Source organism: Pyrgilauda ruficollis, unplaced genomic scaffold (assembly GCF_017590135.1).
Source record: "Pyrgilauda ruficollis isolate IOZ18807 unplaced genomic scaffold, ASM1759013v1 scaffold131, whole genome shotgun sequence".
Taxonomy (NCBI): Eukaryota; Metazoa; Chordata; class Aves; order Passeriformes; family Passeridae; genus Pyrgilauda; species Pyrgilauda ruficollis.
The window spans coordinates 131814-158168 of record NW_024511544.1 but is presented as its reverse complement, the minus strand read 5'-3'; the positions used below and the strand labels follow the sequence as shown (position 1 = coordinate 158168).

Here is a 26355-nt window from a genome sequence, read left to right as displayed (position 1 = left end):
AAAATCCTTTTTCAATAAATTCTTTTGAGAAAAAAAAAAAAAGAGTCTACATATACACTTTTGAGGAAATAAAAGCCCTCTTGTCCCCCACCCTCCAAAAACAATCCCTTATGGACAAGAAGAGTTTTTGAACTGAGTTTGCAGTTGTCACTGTGGGATTTTCCTTCTACCAAAATTCTGGGTGGGATCTTCTAGGAATTTGAGACATTCATGGAGCAAGTTTTAAGCTCCTGCACCCCAAAGAGTGAAAAAGTTCTGAAAGATAGAAAAATAGATAGAGAGGTAGATAGATAGATAGATAGATAAATAGATAAATAGATAATAGAGAGATAATAGATAGATGATAGAAGTTTGAGTTAATCTTCCAGCAGAAGAGTGAGCAGAAACAGCTGCATATTGTGTATGAAAGTGCTTTCATTTTGGTGAAAGGACAGATTTTTTCTGGAAAGAAGTTAGTTTGAGTTTAAGGGCCTTCAAAATGATGCACATCCACATTCTGTGTACATAGCTCTGCTACATTTCATACTGCAAACTCTGACTATTTCAGAAAAACACTTTTTGGATGCTTTTTATCTATATTTAGGATGCCGTCCTCACTCCAACCATGTAACAACCACTCATTCTCATTTAGGTTCCTCTCCTTGTGCCTTTTATTCCTTGTCCCTCCAAGAACATCTAAGAGCAGCTTGACTGAAGTGTCAGACACTAAAGAGACAGGTGGAAAGAAGTGCCCAAAAATACTCTTTGTATTTTAGGTAATTAAATGAAAGGACTAAATTGAGCCTTTAAAATACAAGAGGAAAAAAAAAGAGCTTCATGAGTCTTGATAATAATTTTTAAGTAGCTTATATCTTTTCCTGTGAACATAGTTTTTGAAGTGTCATTTCAAGGTTTTTGTAGCAAAGCTGATTGTGATTATAAACTTGTGAGGTAGGAATGAAACTTTCCTGATTTCTGCAGAAGAAGGCTGCTTAGAAAGGGTGGAGATCACATTTCTATTCACAGAGCTCTGGTGCAGCCTGTCAAAAACCTGAAGTGAACTGGAGGCACCGAAACCCAGATTCTTCCTCAATATGCCTATATATATTTACCTATTTATCTATTTATATATTTAAAACAAGAATGCACATAAGGATTTCTATATAACATATTTTCTTGTTATATGTCCAGCAGTATCCAAAATTTCTTAATTTATTCTTAATTATCTTCATTTATTGAATTTCTACTTCTTATGCCCAGCAGTATCTTAAATATCTTCCTAAATAATTATTTTTTACCATGCTGTTTCTGGTACTTAACAGATAGTGGAGGAAAAGACCTCATTTTTTTTTGTCGTTTTTTTACCTTCTCCTTTAGCTCCTGCTTCTTAGAATTATAAAGTTTATCTGGGGACTAAACTCCAACTTGCTTTCCCTTTTGAAGGAGCAGTAAAATTGGTTATTTTAGCTAAGTAGAGTTGCCTGTCTTCTAACACTTGGACTGTGAAAAGTAGCTTGAGGATAATCTCACCACTTCAGTACAGTAATATTATATAAAATATTAAATACTGCAATACAGAATGTCTTATTTAATAATACCTACTTGTAACAATGAGAGTAATTCTTCACTCAACAGTTTTCCCTTCAGTTATTGCCTTAGAAATAACTCAGAGTCTAAAAAGGACACTACTTTTAGGGAATATATTAATTCCAGTATATCAATATATTAATTATATAATAATATATTTTAATATGAATATATTTATATATTACTATAAAACATTATTCTATTATATTCCAATCTAATATTTTAATATTAATATATTTTATATTCATATATTATTTTTCATTAATTTCAGGGATTTGGTTTATCCAGATTCCATCCATATCTGTGCCTTGGAATGGGCCCTGCAGTGACTGCTCAGTTCTTTGTGTTTTCTGTCCCTTCAGATTTCATTGGTTTTGTCACTGTGGTGCAGTAAAATCAGTCTCATGGCAGGGAATTTCCTCAGAGCAAGGAAATGTGCCTGTAATAAAAGTAGTTCCTCATGATCACAAAAACCTCTAACACACAAGGTGATGTTTATTTAATTAGTATTAATTAGTGTAGCTAATTCTAGAAGGAAATCACCCAGGTTTGGGAAAGATGATGTTAATTCCTGTCTTTCTACCCTTACTGCGTATAAACACTTCTGTATTGTACAAACCTTGGCACTTTTCTCCTGACTGTAAAACCACAAATACATCAAATGATAAACTAAATATGTGCTGTGTTTTACCCATTTACAAATGGTTGGGAGAGGATCATTATTATTCAGGAAAGAAGGAGTGAATGTGTTCTGAACACATTTCAGGAGAGTGCCCAAGGGCTGAGCATTGTCCTCCTGTACCTCAAATTCATTTCCTTCCAGCTCAGTCACCTGAGACAACCTCCAGCTGCAAAGTGAGGATAGCAAATGACATTTTATCAAAGTTGAGTCCACAGAAGAGCTCCATGCTCCTACTGAAATGTTAAAGTCTGTATTTTTAGCGCAGAACGAATCCGAGGCATTCGGAATTGCTGGCACCGAAACGTGAAATCCGTGCCTATGTATTCCATAGATGCAAATTCCTCATAAGGAAGCAATAACAGCTAAAATGACATTATTCCTGAACAACCAGAGGCTGTTCTCACTCACACAGAGAGGCCAAGCCAGCCCTGGAATGCTCAAAACCATGTCCTGAAAGAAGTGCAGAGTCGGAGGAATCCTGAGCCCCCCGAGCCACCAGAGAGGAGAGGGAGATGCCCAGGAATGCTCCAGCAGGAAGTGCTTGTGGTTAAAAACAGGAGCAACCACATGAATCAGAGGTTTGAGGAGACAGCCAGACGACACTGATGGCAAAAAAATATTAATGCACAGAAAATAAAAATAAAAAGGAACCCGAGAAGAATTAAAAGGCGCCAAAAGATCCCTGTGTGTTTGGTTTCAGGAGAACAGAAGGGTAAAACCCAAATGGCTCAAAGTTTAGACAATTAAACTTTCTTACTGTTAAAAAAATAAATCTCAATTTGTCCTCCTTTGCCATCTGGAAGTTTTCTCTTAAACAAATGAAGGAAACACACACAACACAAAAATGCTTCTCATTTTCATCTGCACACCCACTGAAAGATCTCCGCATGACAAAGCCCAGGACGTTGCACTTTCAACCTTGCACAGCTCTGTGGAGACCCCTGGAGCTATCAGGGATTATCCATAACCTTCCTCTCATGTGCTAACAAGTGGAATTTCATAAAAATATGGAAATGCACCATGTTTCAACATTGGTGACACGTGGGGAAAGCAATTTCAATTATCCCACACCGAGTAGGCAGGAAAAGATTTCCTGCACATAAACCATGTTATGGTACTTAGAAAATAATGTCGTTTTCTCAGCCCTTTCTTTCAGAATTGAACAGGTTCTTTAATGCTTTAAATCCTTTTTTATTTTTAGGGAGTAGTGATGCAAAGGAGAACATCTCAAAACAAAGCACCACCATCCTAATTTGTCCCTGGCAGCAGGGCAGAGCTCGCCCAACCCACAGCACTTTTCCCCTGGAAGGAGATCAGAGCACTGCAGACACTCAGTTAATTTGTGGGGTTGCTCACATCTGCAGATGATTAAAGAGATGCTGCCACTTTCCACGTGAAATGAGGAATATAAAAGCATGAATTAATGCTTGTACTGAAAAGAGCTCTTTCCTCCCAATAAGTCCAAAATGCTCCTCAAGAAGGGTTTAATGGAGGGAGCATCCTGCTGGAGCCTGGAAGCTGCAGGCATCTGCAGCTTTAATAATAATTAACACGTTGATTTTAACAATAATTGAACACGTTGATTATTCCATCCAGTTTGTTCAGCTCATTAGTGAGGAAATGGGAATTGTCCAGGGTTAGGTGGGACTGACCTCCACCTGGCTGTGTTTCAGCCTGGGTTTCCTATTCCTTTTCTTTAGCTATATGATGTCAAATGTGATAAAAATGAGGCCAATCTAGTAAAAAAATGGGGTTTATTTGTGGGGGGAACATGTGATTTGGAAGTCACAAGACTTTGCTCTGCTCTGGCTTTGCCAGTGTCTCTCCACAAGCACAGGCTGCTCTAACCCAGGAGCTGCAGCAGTGGCCATCCAGGACAGAGCAAAAATGGGGCTCTCACTAATTCTGGGGGATAAAATCCCCAGAGGAATTTTGGCCATGCCCCATATTCTTAGAACCACTTTAGAACCACAATAAAACAATGAATATTACTATGTCTCTGCTTTTTTACTGTCTTTAGTTTTGCCTGTAAAGGGAAACATATGCAATTTTTAGGTGGTTTTAATTATTATTATTATACATCTAATCCAGAAGATAAGAAATTGAATAGAAAATAAATTGCTTTTGCTCGTCTGATGGTGCTTCCTGATCAAATAACTAAACTGAAAAGCAAAGAGGAAATGGGTATGTTCTGTTAGCTGTGCCAAACAAAATTCTGTTCAGCTGAAATCCAAGCTGCGTTCTGATAAATTTATCTTGGTGGCACCAAGCAACTCAATCTAATTTCAATTTTTCCAAAGAGTTCTGGTGTATTTTAAACAGCACACACAGGAGAGATGCCTCAAACAAGGAGAGGGGGAAAGAATCCATTTCTTCTTTCATAAAATCTCCTACTCTCCTTGATTAAATAACAGGAAATAAATTCAGTACCTCTAAACAAGGAGTAATTGATTTCTACAGGTTAACACAACTAATGGTGTGCTCTGTTAAGCCTCAGAAAAGTGAATATAAGATTATTCTTCTCATTTCATGCATGAAATCAATGCTTTCATCTTGCCTGACACAGGCTTTGAGGGGCTTACTTCAAGTCTATTTATTTGATCAACAATTCTGTGATCAACAGAGGTGTCCCTTTCCTCTGCTCACTGATTGTAATGATGGGTGTTTTGTCAAATTTTATGGGATTCAAGTCTTCCAGAGATTTTGATGGACATTTTTTGTCAAAACTGAGTGGTAACATCAATCAGGTTTCCACATTCCTGGGAATTCAGATTTCCATCACAGACAGCCCACTTACTTTTGTTTTCAGGAGCTCAGCTGGCGTTCTTATGGTAAAATCTTTCAAACCTGCTTGTACCTGAAGTGTCAAAACAATGCCAAAATCTATCAATGTAATTTTCATTTTTGCGTGTAAAATTGGGCATCTGCTCATGTGCATTTAAATCTCTCTCTCTCTCTCTCTCTCTCTTCCAGTGATCAGAGCAAAAATATCCAGTGAAAAGGTGGTTCCTGCCAGCGATGATCCCCTTGATACCCACAAAATGATCCGGTATGAAATCAAACAAATAAAGGTACATGGAATCACTCAGCTTTTTTGAAGTTCAATGCTGATAACCTCTGCATCTTTCAGCCCAAAATAATTTACCCCAAAATGCTGGGAGAGCTGCTCCAGCTGCCCCCACAGTTAGACCCAGATGAAGAAATCACAGGAGGGATTAAAAAAGGGGAAAGAAAAACAAAGAAAAGGAAAATTTTAATGAATCTTTGCATTTTAAGGGTATAATAAAATGTCTGCTTAAGAAATAAATACATCAATGCCAGAGAATTCCCTTTCCTCCCACTGGCACTTTAATGTTCTGCTGCTACTCTGCAGCAGAGGAACTTGAGAGATATTCAGGAGGTTTTTGCAAAAAAATTATATTTGCTAAAAAATTATATTTTGATGAAGAATTTTGCTAAATAATGATATTCAGGAGGTGGGGTTTTTTTTGATGTTCAGGAGGTTTTGCTAAATAATGATATTTTGATGAAGAATTTCACTAAATAATGATATTCAGAATGTTTTTTTTGATATTCAGGTTTTTGCTAGATAATGGTATTCAGGAGGTGGGGTATTTTTATATGCAGGAGGTTTTTGCTAAATAATTACATTCAGAAGGGTTTTTTTTTGATATTCAGGAGTTCAGCAAATATTTTTCTGATATTCAGGATATTCAGCAAAAATTCATTATTTGCTAAATAATGATATTTTGATGAAGAATTTTGCTGAATGATGATTTTGAAGGCACCAAAAATGTGCTTCATTCTGTGAGTGCTGTCAGCCCATCTGGGTTTGGAGGATTCCTGGTCACCTGTGCTCTGAGTGTGGCAGCTCTGCATGACCCAAACTTTGCAAGGAGAGGGGAGCATTTCAGCTGAGGGAGCAAAGCCTCTGTTCATTGTGAGCAGGGATATTTGCAGGGCCAGGAGTCCTTCCCTCATACTCACACAAACAAAAATCCATTTGTATGAAAGCTGCCGGGGAAGCAAACACCCAAAGACACAGATTCAGAATCTCACAGGGTTTCCCCACCCTTTGTTCAGCTCCAATAAGGAGATATATTCATTAATGAAATTTGAGAAGACATGCCTTGAGCCCATGGAAGTCACCATCAAACTCTCACTGGTGCTAAAATGATCGTGATGATGATTATTAAAATGATCATTTACTTTTTTGTGGAACATACAAGAAGTAGGTAATCTCTCTAAATTAAAATGTGAGAGTGAGGTGGATTGGCACATTAAAATGTGCACAGGTGAGGTGGATTGGTGGGTTGGTTTTTAAGGTAGTTTCATTTTTCACTGAATATTATTTTATAATTGTTGCACTTTTCCATTTACTGGGAACACTTAAGAAGGTCGTTATGCATGACTACATGCTTTCAAAAATAAAATAAATTCAATCAGTCAAGTTGTACCCACTGATAGAATCCCCTCACAGGAGCTTGAGTAGGAAGAATCTCTGGTAAACAAGAATATCTCCAAGTATTGACAGGGGTGGTTGTCACATGTGACTCCTTGTAAGGTTTTACAGCAATTTCAACAAGTCAGTCTCTACCTTGCTAAAACAAACCCCAAAGCTGTCCCCATCAGGCACTTCCCATCTTCTTAAATGTTAAGGATTTATTCAAATGTTTCTTTACAGAAATAAATACACCAATGCCAGAGAATTCCCTTTCCTCCCACTGGCACTTCAGTGTTCTGCTGCTACTCTGCAGCACTTCAGGAGCTTGAGAGAAATGCAAATCATCCTCTACCTCAGCACAAACAAGAAGAATGAGAAATCTAATCTGAGTGATTATTTTCAGCCTATAATCCCACTCTTTAGCACACTGAACCTCTGAAATATATTTATGTGTTGAAACTGCTTTGGAGTTTCTCCCTAATTTTCAGCAGTGGAGGCTGTTCAAAACTCAGGCAGCAGAAAGAGGTGTTTATTTAATTCCAAGTCAGCCAGGCCTGGACAAAGCAGAGATGAGTTTTTAATAAAGATGCTCTACATCATCACACAAAATACTCTTTTCCTGACCCAGAAATGGGCCAGAGAGTAGCGTTTTAAAAACTTTTATTCAATTTACACTAATAACAGAAGGGTTGTGATAACCCCTACCCCTCAAATCCTTCCTCCTGACCAGAGAGAGCTCAGGAAACCTTCCCCTGCCCCAGGACCCAGCTTCTTGCTCCAGGCAGGGAGGGATTTTGGGAAGGGAAGGATTTCTGGGGGAAAACAGGAGCTCTGTGACCTGCCCACCCTCTGTGCACACAGTGTGACACCAAAATAAACCCAGCAAGGCAACTGTGCCTGATAAACCCCACAGGAGTGACAGGGAGGGGTAACCTCTGACATCCAAGGAATGTAACTGAGGTGAAAATTAAACATGCTGAACAATTAGTCAGCTGAGCTCAGAGCAAGAGCTTGAGCACACCATGTCTCACCTCGGATGGCAGCATTTTGAAGAACTGAACTCCACAGTGTGTGTGAAAGGTGAGGATATTCCACCATTCCAGTCTCTCCCAAGTGCTGCTGCTTTCTCCCGAAGCCCTGCAGTCCCACACGCTGCAGGGTCCTTTGGGTGTCCAGTGGCCCTGACACAGGGCTCTGGGTAATCTCACCATCCTCGCTGCCCCCTCTGGACGTGCTTGAGTGTCTCAATGTCCTTCCCAAACTGAGGGGCCAGAACTGGACACAGCACTCGAGGTGCTCTGCAAGCCCAGGGTGGGGGAAGAGAATTTGCTTTATGTAACACAGCAGGGAAGAACAGACCCCCAGTCATCTCTTTTGGGCTGTAAAATGTATCGAAAATTAGCACCAAAAATTCACAAAAATTATCACCTCAGTGTGGGTTTTGGGGAGGGCTTTTAGACCACTCAGATGTTCACACTTTCCTCATCAATTGTCCCCTCTTGGAAAGGGAACACAGAGCCCTTGGAGGTTTTATTTGAGTGCAACATTCAGCACAATGCTGCTGTTTCTCTGCTCCATTGCTCTCAGGGTTGTTGAGCTGTTCCATTAATGGGATGGCTTACATTCTGTTTCTCTCATTTTAAATCCAGTGCATTAGGCTTAGCATTAAAACGTTGATATTCTAGATGGAAATATTAGATGTAATTTGGATATTTATTTTCAGAAAAAAAATAACAATGAGGCTATTCATTTTATAGCAATAGGTCAGCATGTCAAGAAGCCATAAATGTTTTCTATTACTGTTCTTTTCTTGCAATATTTACAGCATTATATTAAAGAGAGAAGATAATATGTGATTTCATGCAATTGAATATTTCTTCATCATATTTTTGTAACTGACTTGATCATCTCACTCATTCTAAAATCTTCAAGCAAAGCCATGTGCTGGTGCTGGTTCCACCCCTCAGGAGGACAGGGATGGTGTCCATACAGACTTTAGGAGCAGGGTCACATTTCTCTATCCCCCAGATCCTCACCCTATTTTCCTATTCCAATAAAGTCCCACCAGGAGCTCAGGTGAGCATGGATCAGCATCCAGCATCAATGCAGAACCAAACCCAACCACCTTATCCCTCTGCAGAGAAATAGTCACGCTTTTAGAGAAGGGAGAATATGACTGAGAAGATTAAATATGATTTACTGAGTTAAACACAAGATTATAATCTTTAGAAATGCTGTAACAATTATATAGGTCAAAACCAGAGATAAGTCAGACAGTAATTAAAAAAATAAAAACCAACAAAGCCACCAAAAACCCTGCAACAAAACTCTAAACTCATTTAAATATTAACTAAATCTCCATTATCTATTGCTGTGGATATTTAGGGTTTTTATAGCTAAATCAAGGTGTGCTGTCTGCACAAAGCCTCCAAAGCTGCGACCAAAGCTGAGATATCCATGGAAAATCTGTTCCCTACAAGGCCCTGAAGGTTTCTAAACATGGGGAAAGCTTGAGGCAAAGTTCACCTGCAGAACTCCCGTAGTGGCACAGACAAATTTCCCTCTTCTTTTTGCAGATTTTCTGTGATTCCCACTGCTGCTTTGGACAGGGTGCCAGTTTGGTTTGTGTTTTGGTCTGGCTGGGCCCGTTTGTTTTATTCTCCAAAGCATTTCAAATCCCAGCTAATATTTTTGGATCAGCCGCGCAGTGACAGCAACGTTGGCTTCTTTCCCCCCTCCATAAATAAAGCTTCAGAAAAACCAACATATTACAGAGTATTTTCTAGTGGCCCGTGCTATTTAAATCCCCTGGGAGGGCTTGAGGAACACAAACACATTTTTCCAGGGACACCAGCTGCAACTGGGAGAGCTGTGAGCCCCTGCCATTGTCCCCAGCTGTCAACACGTGGCATGATGTCACCGGGCTGGTGGTGGCACACGAGGTGACGACAGGCGCTCAGCAGCACCTTCTGCTCCCTCCCCGCTGGCCTTGGGCACAGCTCTGCTGGTTTGCATCTTTTAATGCCTCACTTCTGATTTCTTTTTGGGGTTGAAATTGCTGGTTAAGGGGCAGCCAGCCTGAAAAGGGCTTTGATCCCAAATCTCTCCATTTTGGCGCTTGCAGGGTGGAAATCCTAAGGGCTGGGTGATGTCTTCCAGCAGTTATTTGAGAAGGTCCCATGCAGCTGCATTTCTCTTCACAGGCACAACTTCCCAAAGATATTTCTGGGAATCACAGCTCTGAACCTCAGAGAAGGAAAAACCAATTCTTATCTCATTTACTACTCCTGTGTTTTAAACCAAGTAGAATGCATTGTGGAAGATAGTATACCTGAAAATAATTAGTAATTAGGTTCTGGTGTGAGTGTTTTGATTCACTGACCAATTGAATCCAAGTGTGTGTGTCGGGACTGTCAGCTGACAGTCACAATTCAAAAACAAAATCCAAATTCTAAACAATTGAGTCAAGTTGAGTGCTTGTTTAGATTCAGTGTAATATAGTGTAATATAAAATAATATCGTATAATAAAGTAATTAATTAACCTTCTAATAGGATAGAGTCCTCCTTCTCTTTCTTGCCTTGTTGGGGTTGCCCTGCATTTCCGATAGTCCCACTGGTGAGAATTTGGGATGTGGAGAACCACTCTGCTTTGGTGACCAAATATGAAAATAATGCTCTGGAAATGCTCAGTTCCTCAGCATGTTTGGTGTCCCAGGAGACCCCAACAACTCCAGAGACCGAGAGAAAATTCCCCACAGGAATAGACTGAGAAGTATTTGCACTTTGGTCAGGGTGAATGCTGCCTCTGCATTGCTCCTTGAATAGAATATGCCACTAGAATATAAACTGAAGAGAAAGTTCTAACAATCCATGAAATACGCTGAAAAAGCACATTTTAAAAGCTATAATTTAAAAAATCAAGACCTACTTAATTCTCTCCTAAAACTCTCGGATGAATTTCATTAAGTGTAGAGAAAAAGTCCAGTTCTTGGTGTTTTCTCACATTAATTCAGACTTTGGATCCTTCTTTAAAGAGACTCACCCTGTACTTCTTCCAGCTCTTTTTTGCAACTGTTTTTTCATGCTTGTTTTCCACTACTGACTCTGTTTCTGATCATTTTCAGATGTTTAAAGGATTTGAAAAGCTCAAGGATGTCCAGTATGTCTACACTCCTTTTGATTCATCACTCTGTGGAGTGAAACTAGAAGCCAACAACAAAAAACAGTACCTTCTAACAGGTAAAATGAGCAAAGTCAATGCTCCTGGAGATTCAGAAGTGCTGCTTGGAGTGAATTTGCTAAAATATGCAAAAGAATGCATTTATGTACTAAATACAAACACAGCAGGATGTAAAAATTGTGTTCAGCTGTCGTTTTGGTGTGACCTTACACGTTTTCCACCCTTCCTGCAGCACTCTTAGAGCAGTTCCAGAGGAAGGGAAGGTCAATGATGATATAATCAGTAACTAGAAGGAATTTTGATTCAATATTTGCCATTATTATTTGATTAAACCAACAGTACTGATTTTCCCAAGAATGCAAAAGTGCATAATGAGAAAACACCTGCCTGTGTGTCTGCAGGCCTGGGGTTCCAAGTAACTACAGATTTTTCCAGACATCCTAAAATCCAGTTTAACTGCATTTGCATCCACCCCTTGCTGGTAGACTATCAACATCTTTAGAAAAATATCCTTCTTCAATCTTTTACTTCCATCCAGCATGAAATTAGGAGAACATTTTCTCTGTTATAATTAAATTAATTTAAAAAATTTTAGAGTATGACTAATTTGATACAATTAGTTAAAAGCTCAAGGTATTCTTACACTTCTAATATTTAGAAAGCACTTTTATTGCTTTGATTTCTTGTGTTTTCCATGCTGCAGGACAAATTTTAAGTGATGGCAAAGTGCTGATCCACTTGTGCAACTACATTGAGCCGTGGGATGATTTATCCTTGTCTCAGAAAAAGAGCCTGAACCAGAGGTACCAGATGGGCTGTGGCTGCAAGGTAAGTGCAGAGCAGATAAATTTAAATAAATCACATTTATTCACATTTTTGAGAATAAACCTTGGTTCAAAGGAAGCTGTAATGTGAGTGCAGAGCAGATAAATGGAAATAAACACCATTTGTTCCCATTTTTGATAATAAACCCCAGTTCAGAGGAAGCTGCAAGTCAGACTAATTTCAGAGCAGATAAATGCAAATTAATCATATCTAATAATATTTTGGAGAATAAACCTCCGTTCAGAGGAAGCTGCCAGGTGAGTGCAGAGCAGAAAAATGTAAATAAACACCATTTTTCTGTATTTCTTGAGAATAAACCCCAGTCAAAAGAAAGCTGCAATGTGAGTGCAGAGCAGGTAGATGTAAATAAACACCGTTAATTCACATTTTTGAGAATAAACCCCATTTCAGAGGAAGCTGCAATGTGAATGCAGAGCAGATAACTGCAAATAAGCACTGTTAATTCACATTTTTGAGAATAACCCCATTTCAGAGGATGCTTCAGGGTGATGAGTGCAGAGCAGATAGATGTAAATAACCATTAATTCCCATTTTTGAGAATAAACTCCAGTTCAGAGGCAGCTGCAAGGTGAGTGCAGAGCAGATAGATGTAAATAAACACCATTTATTCCCATTTTTGAAAATAAACCCTAGTTCAGAGGAAGCTGCAAGATGAGTGCAGAGCAGATATATGTAAATAAACACCGTTAATTCCCATTTTTGAGAATAAACTTCGGTTCAAAGGAAGCTTCAGGGTGAGTGCAGAGCAGATAAATGTAAATAACACCATTAATTCCCATTTTTGAGAATAAACCCAATCCAAGGTGGCTGCAAGGTGAGTGCAGAGCAGGTAAAAGTAAATAACACCATTAAGTCCCATTTTTGATAATAAACCCCAGTTCAGAGGAAGCTGCAATGTGAGCGCAGAGCAGATAGATGTAAATAACACCATGAATTCCCATTTTTGAGAATAAACTCCAGTTCAGAGGAAGCTGCAATGTGAGCACAGAGCAGACAGATGTAAATAACCATTAATTCCCATTTTTGAGGCTAAACCCCAGTTCAGAGGAAGCTGCAATGTGAGCGCAGAGCAGACAGATGTAAATAAACGCCGTTAATTCCCATTTTTGAGCGTGCCCGCAGCCCGAGGCGGCTGCAGGGTGCTGAAGGCCTCTCTCCCCAGATCACCACGTGCTACACGGTGCCCTGCTCCATCACGGCGCCCAACGAGTGCCTGTGGACGGACTGGCTGCTGGAGCGGCGGCTCTACGGGCACCAGGCCCGCCACTACGCCTGCATCAAGCGCAGCGACGGCACCTGCAGCTGGTACCGGGGCGGGCCGCCCCCCGAGAAGGACTTCATCGACATCAGCGAACCCTGAGCGCTCCCCGTGCCCAAAATCTGCCCCTGGGAGGCTCCTTCCGTGCCACCCACAGCCCCGGCTCCGAGCTGCCCGCGTGCCTGGCCTAGAAACGAGCGCCAGTTGTCCCCAAAGGGCCTGTGGGGCTGGCACTGGTGCAGGACGAGGGACAAACCTCCTGGAGGCACCTGCTCTGCTCTGTTATGCTTTGCACAGAGGGCTGGCAACGTCCTCCAAGGCACAACAAATCCCCTTTTTTTGCCAATATGAATGTACAAGAACAAATTTTGCCAGAATTTTGCCCCCTGTTTTGATCGCCTGCAGATTAAGAGCTCCCTGTGTTCTATTCCAAATCTTTCCGATGAACTACGGAATGTTTTATAGAACTATTTTTTTTTTTTTCTGTATGAAAGTCTTGGATATGAAAGAATTATTGTACAGTGTATATGTAAAGTATTATAACAATGTGCTATTAAAAAAAAATCACAAATATTTCCTTATCTGTTGAAACAAGTTGAACACTTCTGTGATTAAAACAATCTGTGCTCCACATTTTGTACTTTCCTTATGTCACAGCTTCCTTTATCCGCAGAGTTGTAGCTTCCATTGATAACTAAATCAAGAAACAGCCTTGATAATCAAAACCCCCTTTCCAAGTCAGCATTCCTATGGACTAACCACACCTTGCTGAAGGAAAAGTCAGATTTTTAATCCATGGGTTAAAGCATTAATCCATAGATTTAAGCTTTCCATGGAACAAATTCTAAGCCCAAATGATGACAGGCTAAAACTGCTCAGAGCTACAAAAACTGTGTCCATCCTCAGGGCAGCTGCAGCCCTTAAAACCTCCCTAAATACATGACCAGTACTTGTACCCCAGCACTGTTAAAACTTTAGAAACTCACCTGAAAATACATGCAATAAATATTGCATAACTTACACTGCATGATTTCTGGAAGCTCTCAGATATGTGACCCTGTTTGATAGGATTTAATTGTTTTTCATTCATGAACACCCACCATGCCCTGTCAGTGAATTTGGCTACTTGTCAACTCAAACTAGAGAAGGGTTACAGCACATTTTGCCTGTAACTTCTTTAGTGTCATAACTTTCCTGAATTGATGACTGGAGTTAGTAACTAATCCTTCACACACATATTTAAGGTTATAAAAATAATTCAGTTCACAGTGGTGAAACTTTGGGAAGTGTAAATGCCAAAGTCCAGACTATTTGTTCTCCAGAAAAAAGGGGCAGAGCCCTCAGGCAGGATGGGAATCTCCTGCAGCTGCCTTTTCTGACAGATGTTACTATCTAAAGGACAGGTTTGGAAATGCTCTTCTAAAAAAAGATTAACTTTTTCTGTGACTAATTTTACACATTTCCAGTGACATGCAAATGCTGCAAGGCCAACAGGAAAACATGTCATTATCCTTTGAGGAATATGTGTCCCTCAATACATAAAAGCCAATGTTTCACTTTTTATTTACTATAAATCAGTCTGGCTCTTTTCATTTACAACCCTAAATTAAAACCATATATATGTGCTGCCAAATGTAAAGCCCAGTTTGTTTTCTGCTTTACTCAAGACAAACCAAAATTTTCCCAACACTAACAATTTGGACCACAGACTTACATAAATGAAACAAAAAGAATAAAAAGCTACATTTTTTTCCAAAAAATAATTGATATTGCAGTAACACTATCGGCAGAGCTATTTACTGACAGTGCTGTGCATTTATATTATTAATTTCCAGAAAAATTCAAAGCCAGGCCTTATTTCCTTGTGTCAGATCAAACCAATACCTAGGGAAGCCCACAGAGTTTAATAACCACAAAGGTTAATTTTCAGTGGTCAATATTCAGTGGTTAATATTCAGTACCAGTCCTGTATCATTTGTCTCCAAATCCATTTTGATGGGATGGTGCTTTTAGAATAACAGCAAACAGGTATTTTCTGCTTTTTAGCTCCCCAGAGCTCTGGTCCTATTTCAGTTTTACAGTAATTAGCCCTGAACCTCAACTCACCCAGCCCAGATTGCCTTCTCTGTGCACCTTGCACAAAGAAATGCTTTCTCTGATATTTATGGACAGACTGCAATACAAATTTCATGCCACAGCTAGTTTTAAAAAATTTCCTACTTTTCCTGCTATAAAATATCCCTCATGAGGTGTTTCACAATGAAGGTCTGTCTACTTTGATTTCTGGCTGAGCAGAAATCTGCCCAAACTTCCCACAATGGAAGGTACCAAGATTTGTTTTTTCCCCCTCATATCAATAAATGTGGCAAGAAAAGCTTTACACAAACCTGGCTCAGAATGAGATTTCCCCGAGGAAGACTCTCAAAAGGCTTGACTACAACGTGGCATTCTGAATATGTTATTTTAATATCAGGATTTTTACTGTAGTGGCATGGATACCTTATCAACAGCAGATTCTTTTTACAACATTTTCTTTTTACTTCTTGAAACTGTGTTTGTGTTATGTGAGAGGGTGGAGCAGAAATACGGCCTGGCACAGCATTTTAATTTAATTTGAAAATGGCTTCACATGACTTTTGGTGAGAGTAGGGAAAAGAAGAGAGAAGGGAGACTGTATAGGTGAACAGGGGAAAAATCACCACCTGGAATATTGCTGGTGTTTCCTCAACGTTCCAGATAGGTTTTAATTAAATTGTTCAGCAATTACATTGGGAAAGCCAATGTGTTGTTTTGACAGAGAACAGAGGAGGTGGGAATGGAGTAAAATAAAGGGAACTAATTACTGAGGGAAAGGCTGTAGGTATGACTCAACCAGCAATGAGTTCAAAAGCCTCACAGCGTTTTTGTGATCAGTCTGGGATGAACATTTCTGTTTCAAAAAGTGTTTCATTAAAGCAGCTCCGTTTTTACACAAAAGAATGGCATCTTTGTTTATTTACCTTGCACTGCCTAAAACCTCGGCACAAATCAGGAGAGGGTGGAAGAAGCACCTCCGGCATGCTCAGCTGACCCTCAATTCCCAGAAGTTTGGGGCTTTTTCCCTCTCCCCACATCCCCCATGAGCTGGTTTGCATTGAAGGGGGGGACAGCTCCAGGTTCCCATTAGGAGAACAAAAAGGGAAGGAAAAAAATCAAGAGGAACACGGAAAAAAAAAATTAAACTGTAATTGCCAAATTCTGCATCAACAAATGCCAGTGAGGCCAGCTATTGATGAAGTGTTGAAAACCAAAACAAAATAACATGATATGGTTTCAGTGCAGCATCAGAAGACTCTGATTTCCAGCTCATCTTACAACCCACTCCAGAAATTCAAACAAAATGTTGTCTTGTACCACATTGCCTGATTATTTCCCAAGCCACAAAGTTCCAGATGCTTTCTTCAGGAGAAATAAAACCAAACAAATGAGTGTCATCACAGGCAGCTCTTGCAGCAGTTCTCAGTGGCAATGCAATACCCAAACGGATTCATTTTCTCTAGATTAATGTTCATTACCATAGAAATACGTAAAAAAAAATAATTTGGCTGTGGAGAATGACATTCAAAAGTTAAAAAAAAAAAAAAGAGAAATAATTTATAAGTTCTGGCTTTAATGAGCAATGTAGAGGCATGAAGACAGGGAAAACCACTTACAGGGTTGCTACACTCAGAAAAATATGCCATATAAACTTATAAGTCTGACACATTAGTTCTTGCCCCAAAATGAAATGTTCTTTGTTTCTATGGACTGCAGTTTAGCAATGCACCCAAAAGTCCCGCTTTTTTCAATACAATTGCAGCCAATCTTAAGTTTGAAGGATCCCTTAAGAGTCATTGTGTCCCACTCCCTACTCCTCACTGCTGCCTAAAACTGAACCACACCCTAAAACCATCATCCAGGTGCTCCTTGGACTCTGACAGGCTCATCTATGTTCTTCTTCTGCTGTCTGTTAGCACTGGGAACCAGTGTTAGCTCAGGTACCTGAAGATCACAAGTCACAACCACCCTGATTTTGGGTGAGTTCAAAGCCCTGCAGTGCCCAGTGCATCACCTCCAAAGACCACAAACAGAGTGCACTAGCAAGGACTGGGGGGAAACAAACCATGGAAGTGACTCCTGCACTTCCAGAGCTGTTCAGTGTCTTTGTAGGCATTTAATCTCCCTGAGATCTGCAGCTGGGCAGCTGAAAAGTGACCACTGTCCCATGTGGGCACCATCCAGCTCACCATCACAGTGAATTCAAGCGCTCACCCTGTCCCTCCCCCTGAAAGCTGCCAAAATGACTTTTGGAGGAGGCAGTAAATGGGGAAGGGGATTGTGCCCCCAGTCCCTGTTTTACAGGCACAGGGAGCAGGGCATTGTGTCCCCCAGACCCTGTTTTACAGGCACAGGGACAGGTATAGCCCTGCTCTTGGCACCTACCATCTCCTTGTGGTTCGGGTAGAACGTCTGCTCGATCAGAGGGAACTTCTCTGGGCCCAAAGTTTTGTAGACAGACACCAGCTGGGCAAACTGCAAAACAAAGCAGAGCAAAACAGAGCTCAGGAGAGAAACCACACTGTGCCCACATGAGCTCCTACTCAGGACATTTTGATTCTTGTCCTGGGTGTTTGATAAACTCAGCAGACCCAGGGGTGCATCCTCTCTCCTCCTCCTCCTCCTCCTCCTCCTCCTCACACACCCCTTTAATCCACCCAAGCTGTGACTTCATGTACAGACCAACACAGAGAAACACCTGAAAGGTTAAACCCTCACAGGTACAGGAGATGAAATACATGGGAATACTGGATTTCAGATATCTCATTGTCTGTATGTTTGAAGATGATTCTGTGATGATAAAATCATTATAATTCTGTCTTTTCTGTCATCTTAAACCCAAAGCCCAGGCATATTTACCATTTATTTAGTGGCTGGCACCTCTCTGACATTGATTTGGCAATGCTGGCAAAGAGATAAAAGTAACTGTGCCATGCTAACAGGGCAGATGAGGAACAGACTGGAGAAGATTCATCTCCCAGGCTGCAGCCTCGAGCCATTCCCACACGGCCATGGGCGTGATTTAAACTGCTCCCTGTTATGCCAATCCTATCCATGTTTTTTACAGAAAATTCTGATATAGCACCACATGTTGTATCTGATATAGCACCACATGTTGTATCAGAATATTCTTGTCCCTCCACCAAAGATGGGGATGATTTAAGCTGCTCCCTGTTATGCCAATCCTATTAATGTTTGTTTATAGAATATTCTGATGTAAAACGTAGCCATTCTTGCCCCACCACCAAAGATGATTTAAACTGCCCCCTGTTATGCCATTCCTATTCATGTTTTTTTCTAGAATATTCTGATAAAACATGTGGCCACCCTTGGATGGGGCTGATTTAAACTGCACCACATGTTATATCAGAATATTCTTGTCCCTCCACCAAAGATAAGGATGATTTAAACTGCTCCCTGTTATGCCATTCATACTGATGTTTTCTATAAAATATTCTGACATAACATGTGGCCATTCTTGCACCACCATCAAAGATGGGGATGATTTAAACTGCTCCCTGTTATGCCAATCCCATTAATGTTTTTTATAGAATATTCTGATATAACAGTATGTGTTATAGATGAGGATGATTTAAACTGCTCCCTGTTATGCCATTCCTGTTCATATTTTCTATAAAATATTCTGATATAACATCACATGTTATATCAGAATATTCTGTCCTTCCACCAAAGATGGGGATGATTTGAACTGCTCAATGTTATGCCAATCCTATTAATGTTTTTTATAGAATATTCTGATATAACAATATGTGTTATAGATGAGGATGATTTAAACTGCTCCCTGTTATGCCATTCCTGTTCATATTTTCTATAAAATATTCTGATATAACATCACATGTTATATCAGAATATTCTGTCCTTCCACCAAAGATGGGGATGATTTGAACTGCTCAATGTTATGCCAATCCTATTAATGTTTTTTATAGAATATTCTGATATAAGAGTATGTGTTATAGATGAGGATGATTCAAACTGCTCCCTGTTATGCCATTCCTAGTCATGTTTTCTACAGAATATTCTGATTAAACACATGGCCATATAACAGTATGTGTTATAGATGAGGATGATTTAAACTGCTCCCTGTTATGCCAATCCCATTAATGTTTTTTATAGAATATTCTGATATAACAGTATGTGTTATAGATGAGGATGATTTAAACTGCTCCCTGTTATGCCAATCCCATTAATGTTTTTTATAGAATATTCTGATATAACAGTATGTGTTATAGATGAGGATGATTTAAACTGCTCCCTGTTATGCCATTCCTGTTCATATTTTCTATAAAATATTCTGATATAACATCACATGTTATATCAGAATATTCTTGTCCTTCCACCAAAGATGAGGATGATTTAAACTGCTCGCTGTTATGCTATTCCTATTAATGTTTTCTGTAGAATATTCTGATTAAACACATGGCTATCCTTGGATGGGGCTGATTTAAACTGCTCCCTGTTATGCCATTCCTACTCATGTTTTCTGTAAAATATTCTGATATAATATTCTTTTAAAGCTCCCGTGGCATATCCTGCCTACCTGTACTCTGGGCTGCAGCAGCTTCACACAGAACATTTACATGTAAGACAGAGAACTCTATGAAACAGAGATGGGTTTGGGGCTGTTGTCTCTCTTTGCTGAGCAGATACCTCTCCTCTGGTAACAGTTGGGGAAGGAAATCCCTCCAGAGCCCGGGCTGAGGTTTCCAGGGAGCAGGAGGCTCTGGCAGCCCAAGGGCAGAGCTGTTCCAGGCTCCAGAGCCCTGGCTCGGCCGTGCCTGTGATGTGTTCAGCTGTCACCGTGCCAGCGTGGGACATAAACAACTCAGCACAACACTGAATAGTGGGATTTGCTGCTTGCAAACAGCACAAAAAGCACAGAACAATAGAACTCTGTCCATAATGCAGATAAAATACCTACTCTGAGGAGAGGCTCGGGGGCTGGGAGAGCAAAAACTGTTTAAAGGGAAAAAAACCCAAGAAAGCTTTGCTTGCATTTCCAGCTGGCAGAGGGGACTTGTTTAATTTAGTGGTGTTTACTTAGGTTTGGTAAAATACATCTTTAAATTTGGAGGGCCAGTGGAAAATACCTTAATGATGAGCAGTCTTCACCAAAAGCCTAAGGAATTGTAGCTGGGTTGTGGGCTGTGCAAATCAGGCCTCAGGGAAAGGAAATATTATCACAGCTACCAAAATAAGGTGGTTTGTGAATAGGATTCCTAACAAGTTACCCAATATTTCAGTTCTGATCCGAGAGCCGAATTCCAAATTCCACAAGAAAATACTACCATTAAATACATAATTTTTGCCAAGCAATTGTTAGGTTTAAATAAATCTATTAACCTATCTTTAAGTAAAAACCTCCAAAGTAAAAAAATAAAATCATATGATTGTGTTTCCTGTGATTCTTTCCCTACTTTCTTTTCCATTTTCCCTGGATGGGAGCAAAAGACACTGAGAAAATGGCATTTTTTTATTTTTTTTTTGTAGGGGTTATGGCATTCATGCAAGAGGTAAGAAAGCTGTAATTGAGATTAATTGCTGGCAAATGTTTGTTTACTTAAAATAACATACTATCAACCACAGACAACAGACATGTATCACTCCAATAATCCAGTAATTCAGCTAGGAAACAGCAGGTAGGAAAAGCAGGTTTGAGTTTTTGAGGGAAAAGAGAGAAATCTCTCAAACTGCCACAGCTGGGGGATGATTTATCCTTTACCCTGCTGAGATGCTGCTTCACCTCCACATTTACAAATCTGGAATCCCTTGTCAATCATTCCCCCCGCCCCCAAAATGCAACCTGATAAATTCAGCCCCAATTCACACCAAATTTCAGCATTCTAATTGTGCATCCATAAATTGCCATAAATCCTTTTTATTTCCCCTTATTGCTGCTGGGCTATTCATAAAGAATTTCATTTAAGTTTTAATGACCTTCTATCAATTTTTAAGTGGGATTGGGACTATATATTTTTATATTTTCCTTTTCAGCAGCTGAACACCAGTCCTGGGCAGGAGCATCATCTTTTTAGATGATAAACTACTGAATTGTGTAATCCATTGTCAAATGTTTACAGACATGGGATGTTCATGAAATAGAAAATATGATCAGAGCCAGTGAAGTATTTTACATGGATATCAAAGGCCATAATCATCTAAAAGCCCCCCAGCTCCTAGAGCTTACTATTTCAGCAGAAGTAATTTTTACATTTTAGGAAAAAAACCAAGAAAATGGAAAAATGTTCTCAGTTTATCAAGCAGAATTTACTTCTCATTTTCCAATATTCCATCTTATTTCCAGTCAAAAAGGGATATCCTCAGGTACATGTGTTTACAGTTTACAGATTGGTTTTTTTTAAAGAAAAATGGTTGGGTTTTGTAGCATTTGTTATAATTTCAGCTCTTTCCTAGTCAGGATAAAATCCTTCCACACCCAGGCCAAGATTGTTCCTTTATAACAGAACAGGACAGTGACAGCAGCTGTGCTTTTTCTCCTCTCCAACAAGGTGTGACACAGAGAAGAAATGTTTAGTAAAAAAAACCATTTATTTCCTTTGATTTCATATCAAATCTTTCTGGGGTTTCACCACCCCAAGACTGGAGCTCTAAATTTGACTGTACAGATCTTGCTCTAACCAAGCAGGAGCTACCAAAAATCCCTTTGCTGTCTCCATAAAGAGTCATACAATTCCTTTGCTTGTCACCCTCGAGGAGTTAAAATGTGTTTAATTCCATCTCTGCCACCTCTGAGGGGCTGGGGTTTGTTCCTGAGCAAACCACACCAACTCCTCCCTCGAAGATAATCAGATATGATATTTAAAACCAATTTACCATTAAATACATAATTTTTGCCAAGCAATTGTTAGGTTTAAATAAATCTATTAACCTATCTTTAAGTAAAAACCTCCAAAGTAAAAAAATAAAATCATATGATTGTGTTTCCTGTGATTCTTTCCCTACTTTCTTTTCCATTTTCCCTGGATGGGAGCAAAAGACACTGAGAAAATGGCATTATTTTTTTTTTTGTAGGGGTTATGGCATTCATGCAAGAGGTAAGAAAGCTGTAATTGAGATTAATTGCTGGCAAATGTTTGTTTACTTAAAATAACATACTATCAACCACAGACAACAGACATGTATCACTCCAATAATCCAGTAATTCAGCTAGGAAACAGCAGGTAGGAAAAGCAGGTTTGAGTTTTTGAGGGAAAAGAGAGAAATCTCTCAAACTGCCACAGCTGGGGGATGATTTATCCTTTACCCTGCTGAGATGCTGCTTCACCTCCACATTTACAAATCTGGAATCCCTTGTCAATCATTCCCCCCGCCCCCAAAATGCAACCTGATAAATTCAGCCCAAATTCACACCAAATTTCAGCATTCTAATTGTGCATCCATAAATTGCCATAAATCCTTTTTATTTCCCCTTATTGCTGCTGGGCTATTCATAAAGAATTTCATTTAAGTTTTAATGACCTTCTATCAATTTTTAAGTGGGATTGGGACTATATATTTTTATATTTTCCTTTTCAGCAGCTGAACACCAGTCCTGGGCAGGAGCATCATCTTTTTAGATGATAAACTACTGAATGGTGTAATCCATTGTCAAATGTTTACAGACATGGGATGTTCATGAAATAGAAAATATGATCAGAGCCAGTGAAGTATTTTACATGGATATCAAAGGCCATAATCATCTAAAAGCCCCCCAGCTCCTAGAGCTTACTATTTCAGCAGAAGTAATTTTTACATTTTAGGAAAAAAACCAAGAAAATGGAAAAATGTTCTCAGTTTATCAAGCAGAATTTACTTCTCATTTTCCAATATTCCATCTTATTTCCAGTCAAAAAGGGATATCCTCAGGTACATGTGTTTACAGTTTACAGATTGTTTTTTTAAAAGGAAAATGGTTGGATTTTGTAGCATTTGTTATAATTTCAGCTCTTTCCTAGTCAGGATAAAATCCTTCCACACCCAGGCCAAGATTGTTCCTTTATAACAGAACAGGACAGTGACAGCAGCTGTGCTTTTTCTCCTCTCCAACAAGGTGTGACACAGAGAAGAAATGTTTAGTAAAAAAAACCATTTATTTCCTTTGATTTCATATCAAATCTTTCTGGGGTTTCACCACCCCAAGACTGGAGCTCTAAATTTGACTGCACAGATCTTGCTCTAACCAAGCAGGAGCTACCAAAAATCCCTTTGCTGTCTCCATAAAGAGTCATACAATTCCTTTGCTTGTCACCCTCGAGGAGTTAAAATGTGTTTAATTCCATCTCTGCCACCTCTGAGGGGCTGGGGTTTGTTCCTGAGCAAACCACACCAACTCCTCCCTTGAAGATAATCAGATATGATATTTAAAACCAATTCCTGCACATGGTGCCACCTCTAATCCAGAAAGCTGCTAATCCCTCTTGCCAGGCTGCAGGATTTGTGGCACTGCCCCTTCCAGTGGGGAATTTCCAGGGATGTAGGAATTTAGTAGGATTTTAACTCCAGGAATGGCATCTCCTTCACCAGTTCCCTGCTCAGGCAGCACCCCTGGGCTGTGGGTGTTACTGAGCCCGTTCTGTCAGAGATTTCTCTCTTTTGAGGGTCCATTACCTGTCCCCTTTACAAGCTGAGAATTCCAGCTGGCCATCAAGGGCTTCATGGGAACTGAAACAATACCCAGATTCTCTGGGGAGTCTGCTACACCCACCCAGAGGAGCTGCCGTTCTCCAGGAGCTGAGAAATGGGAAAACTTGGATGGGTGAACACTTCTTCAACCAGTCTGTCATAAAAAAAAACCACTTTCAGCTGAGATTTAACTCATCTCTGGCTGCTCCAAGGTGTGGGCTCACCTTAAGAGTGAAAAAATTCCATGAAATACCACTTTTCCTCTGGATGTCCAGCTATAAACTTTCCTCCTTCCAAAATGCATTAATGAGGCTCAGAATTTGTGACTGAAATCCCTGAAGTTAATTTTTTCAGTTTTCCAGTGTGATCTCAGTGCTCACCAGGGATGGAGGCCTCTGCCATGGGATTTTCCCTTTCCGTGCACAAAGGGAAGGTCCCTTTGCCCCACAGCGACCTGCACAGGGCCCCTGGAGGTTTGGTTTGCATTATGGGCTGGTTAGGTTATAATTTTAGGGATTTAACAAAGAAAATTACACCTTGACTTCTACATCTCTTCAGATGGCACCAGGAAAAACGACCTGAAGTCAATTTTTAGGCTGAAATGTCCCTTTCCAGGCTGAAATATCCATTTTCAGGCTGAGGCTCAGAAATGTGGCTGGTCATTCCATAAAGGCAGGGTTATCTTGTGAGAGTGAGAGATGAAGCACAAAGAGGGGTCCTTGGAGGCCAAAAAACTGAGACACAAACATTTGAGATCCTTCCGAGGGAGGAGGAATGGAGCAGTTGTGTGGAAAGTGCTGGAAGGATACATTTGGCACACATTCTCTGTGGGAGTCAATCCACTTTGGCCAAGATTTTTCACTATATCTGCATTTTAAACACAGTGTCTGTACCGTGTTTTAATATTATATTACTGTATTTTTTATATTATTATTACCTGGGAAGCATCTGTGTTACCTTTTTGTGCCCTCCATGTTCTTTGTTGAGATTGATGAACATTTCTTCTCTTACATTTTAGCAAACCCTGAATGAACATTCCTTCTCTTAGACTTCAGCAAACCCTGAATGCTCTTCCAGAGGGCTGAGTTCACACACCCTTGATACCTGACAGGAGAATGGAGGGGAGCAGACCCTGCCTGCAGCTGACACCCCCCTGTGCCAGCAGGAGCTGACACACAGCTCCATGCAGCTGTTCAAACTCCCAAAGTCCACCCAGACCTTGCCACGGGCACCGAAGGGTGGAACAGCTCCTACAAATCAGTTTGGGCACAGGAGCAGAGTGCAGAGGAGATGGGAACTGGAACAAAACTCGGTGCTCCTCCAGTGGTTTTCTATCAGTGATGACGAGAGAGAGACAGGGATTTGGTGTGATGGTCAAAGAATCCAAATTTATTGTGGAGTACAACTGCTTGTATACTTATTCTGGGAAGACTAGTAATGTTTTACTACGGTGATTGGGTTAATCATCACATAAACATATAAATTTTAAACATCTCTTGCTTGCAGAAGTCTGAAACTTTCTTTTTCCCAGTAAACCCCTCTGATTGAATCTTCTTGAAGTCTTGATTTAATCCTCAAAGTCCTGTTTGCTCTTGCCAAGGCAACCAAATCTCTTATGCTAATAAAGTCCAAAGTCCATCATCTGTCTTGTCCGATATGTGTCCCAATATCCCAGTGGTTTTCCAGCAGGACCCAAAGCCAAAGACAGCACAGCGGGACTGGGAATGTGAGGATCACCTCCATGGACCCTGCATGGTGAGTTTGGTACCACAGGTGAGGTGTGCCCTGAGGCTTTGCAGCCCAGGCTGCACAAGAACCCCAGGGGGATCACCCCAAGGCGATCTGTGCCCCTCTGGATGAGATCTGTCCCTGGAGCATTTTCCCCTCAAGCCCTGCCCAGGATCAGCAGCATCTCCCCCTTGTCTGTGACTGCAGCTGACATTTCCTGCCCTCCTTTCCTTTAGCTCCCTCCTGGCCCTCTGGGGTTCTTGCAGCACCTCCTGAGATGGAGCTGCTCAGCCCCTGTGGATGTGCTGGCCCTTCCCAGAGGGATTTGGGCTGTCTGCTCCGGCTATCCAGAATTTCCAAGGGCGTTTTCTGGGCTCCAGCACTTCCCCTGCAGCATGAGAACTGCAATCCAAGAGGCACAGCTCTCCCACTGCTAATCACCATGTAATTAACTGCTGGAATATTTTCACATTAGAATTACAGCTGATGAGATGCAAACCAGTAAGAGCTTCTACAGGATGAAAAAAAAAAAAAAGAAAAAAAAAGAAAAAAGCCTTAAATAAAAACCTCATGCCCTTGGAAGAGCTGCATGAACTGGCTTACAAATTAGCAGAGTACATCCATGAGAGAAACAAAAAAGTTTTCTACAACAGTTGGAAAAACAGGATTTAAAAAAATCCCAAAGAACCAGAAAATGGTCACAGTCAGAGACATAAAAACATCTCCTGGCTTGCAGGGTTGGGCAAGAAGGCATCTGGCAAGGAGAGGCACCTTGGCTGGTGGAAGAGGCACTGACAAAATGTGTAAACAGTGAGGAAAGCGAGACTTAAGGAAGACATGTGGATTAAAATGAAGGAAAACAGCCTATGAGCATAAGAGAGTAGAACACAGATCAAGACATGCCTGGTATAAAAGAATTAGCAAAAGGTAATTC

The 26355-nt window shown here is 40.3% G+C and overlaps 2 protein-coding genes across 2 annotated transcripts in view; one reads left to right on the top strand and one right to left on the bottom strand.

The window, feature by feature from the left end:
* The window catches only part of TIMP4 (TIMP metallopeptidase inhibitor 4), a 28269-nt gene extending 14661 nt beyond the window's left edge, over positions 1 to 13608 (top strand). The window contains exons 2-5 of the mRNA XM_041459117.1: positions 5222 to 5319; positions 10818 to 10932; positions 11577 to 11701; positions 12882 to 13608. Of these exons, the coding sequence (XP_041315051.1) occupies positions 5222 to 5319; positions 10818 to 10932; positions 11577 to 11701; positions 12882 to 13079 (536 nt within the window). The 3' untranslated portion in view covers positions 13080 to 13608. The remainder of the gene's footprint in view (positions 1 to 5221; positions 5320 to 10817; positions 10933 to 11576; positions 11702 to 12881) is intronic.
* Positions 1 to 26355, bottom strand: part of SYN2 (synapsin II) — a 167461-nt gene that overhangs the window by 64338 nt on the left and 76768 nt on the right. Inside the window, exon 5 of the mRNA XM_041459116.1 lies at positions 17439 to 17528. Within this exon, the coding sequence (XP_041315050.1) occupies positions 17439 to 17528 (90 nt within the window). The remainder of the gene's footprint in view (positions 1 to 17438; positions 17529 to 26355) is intronic.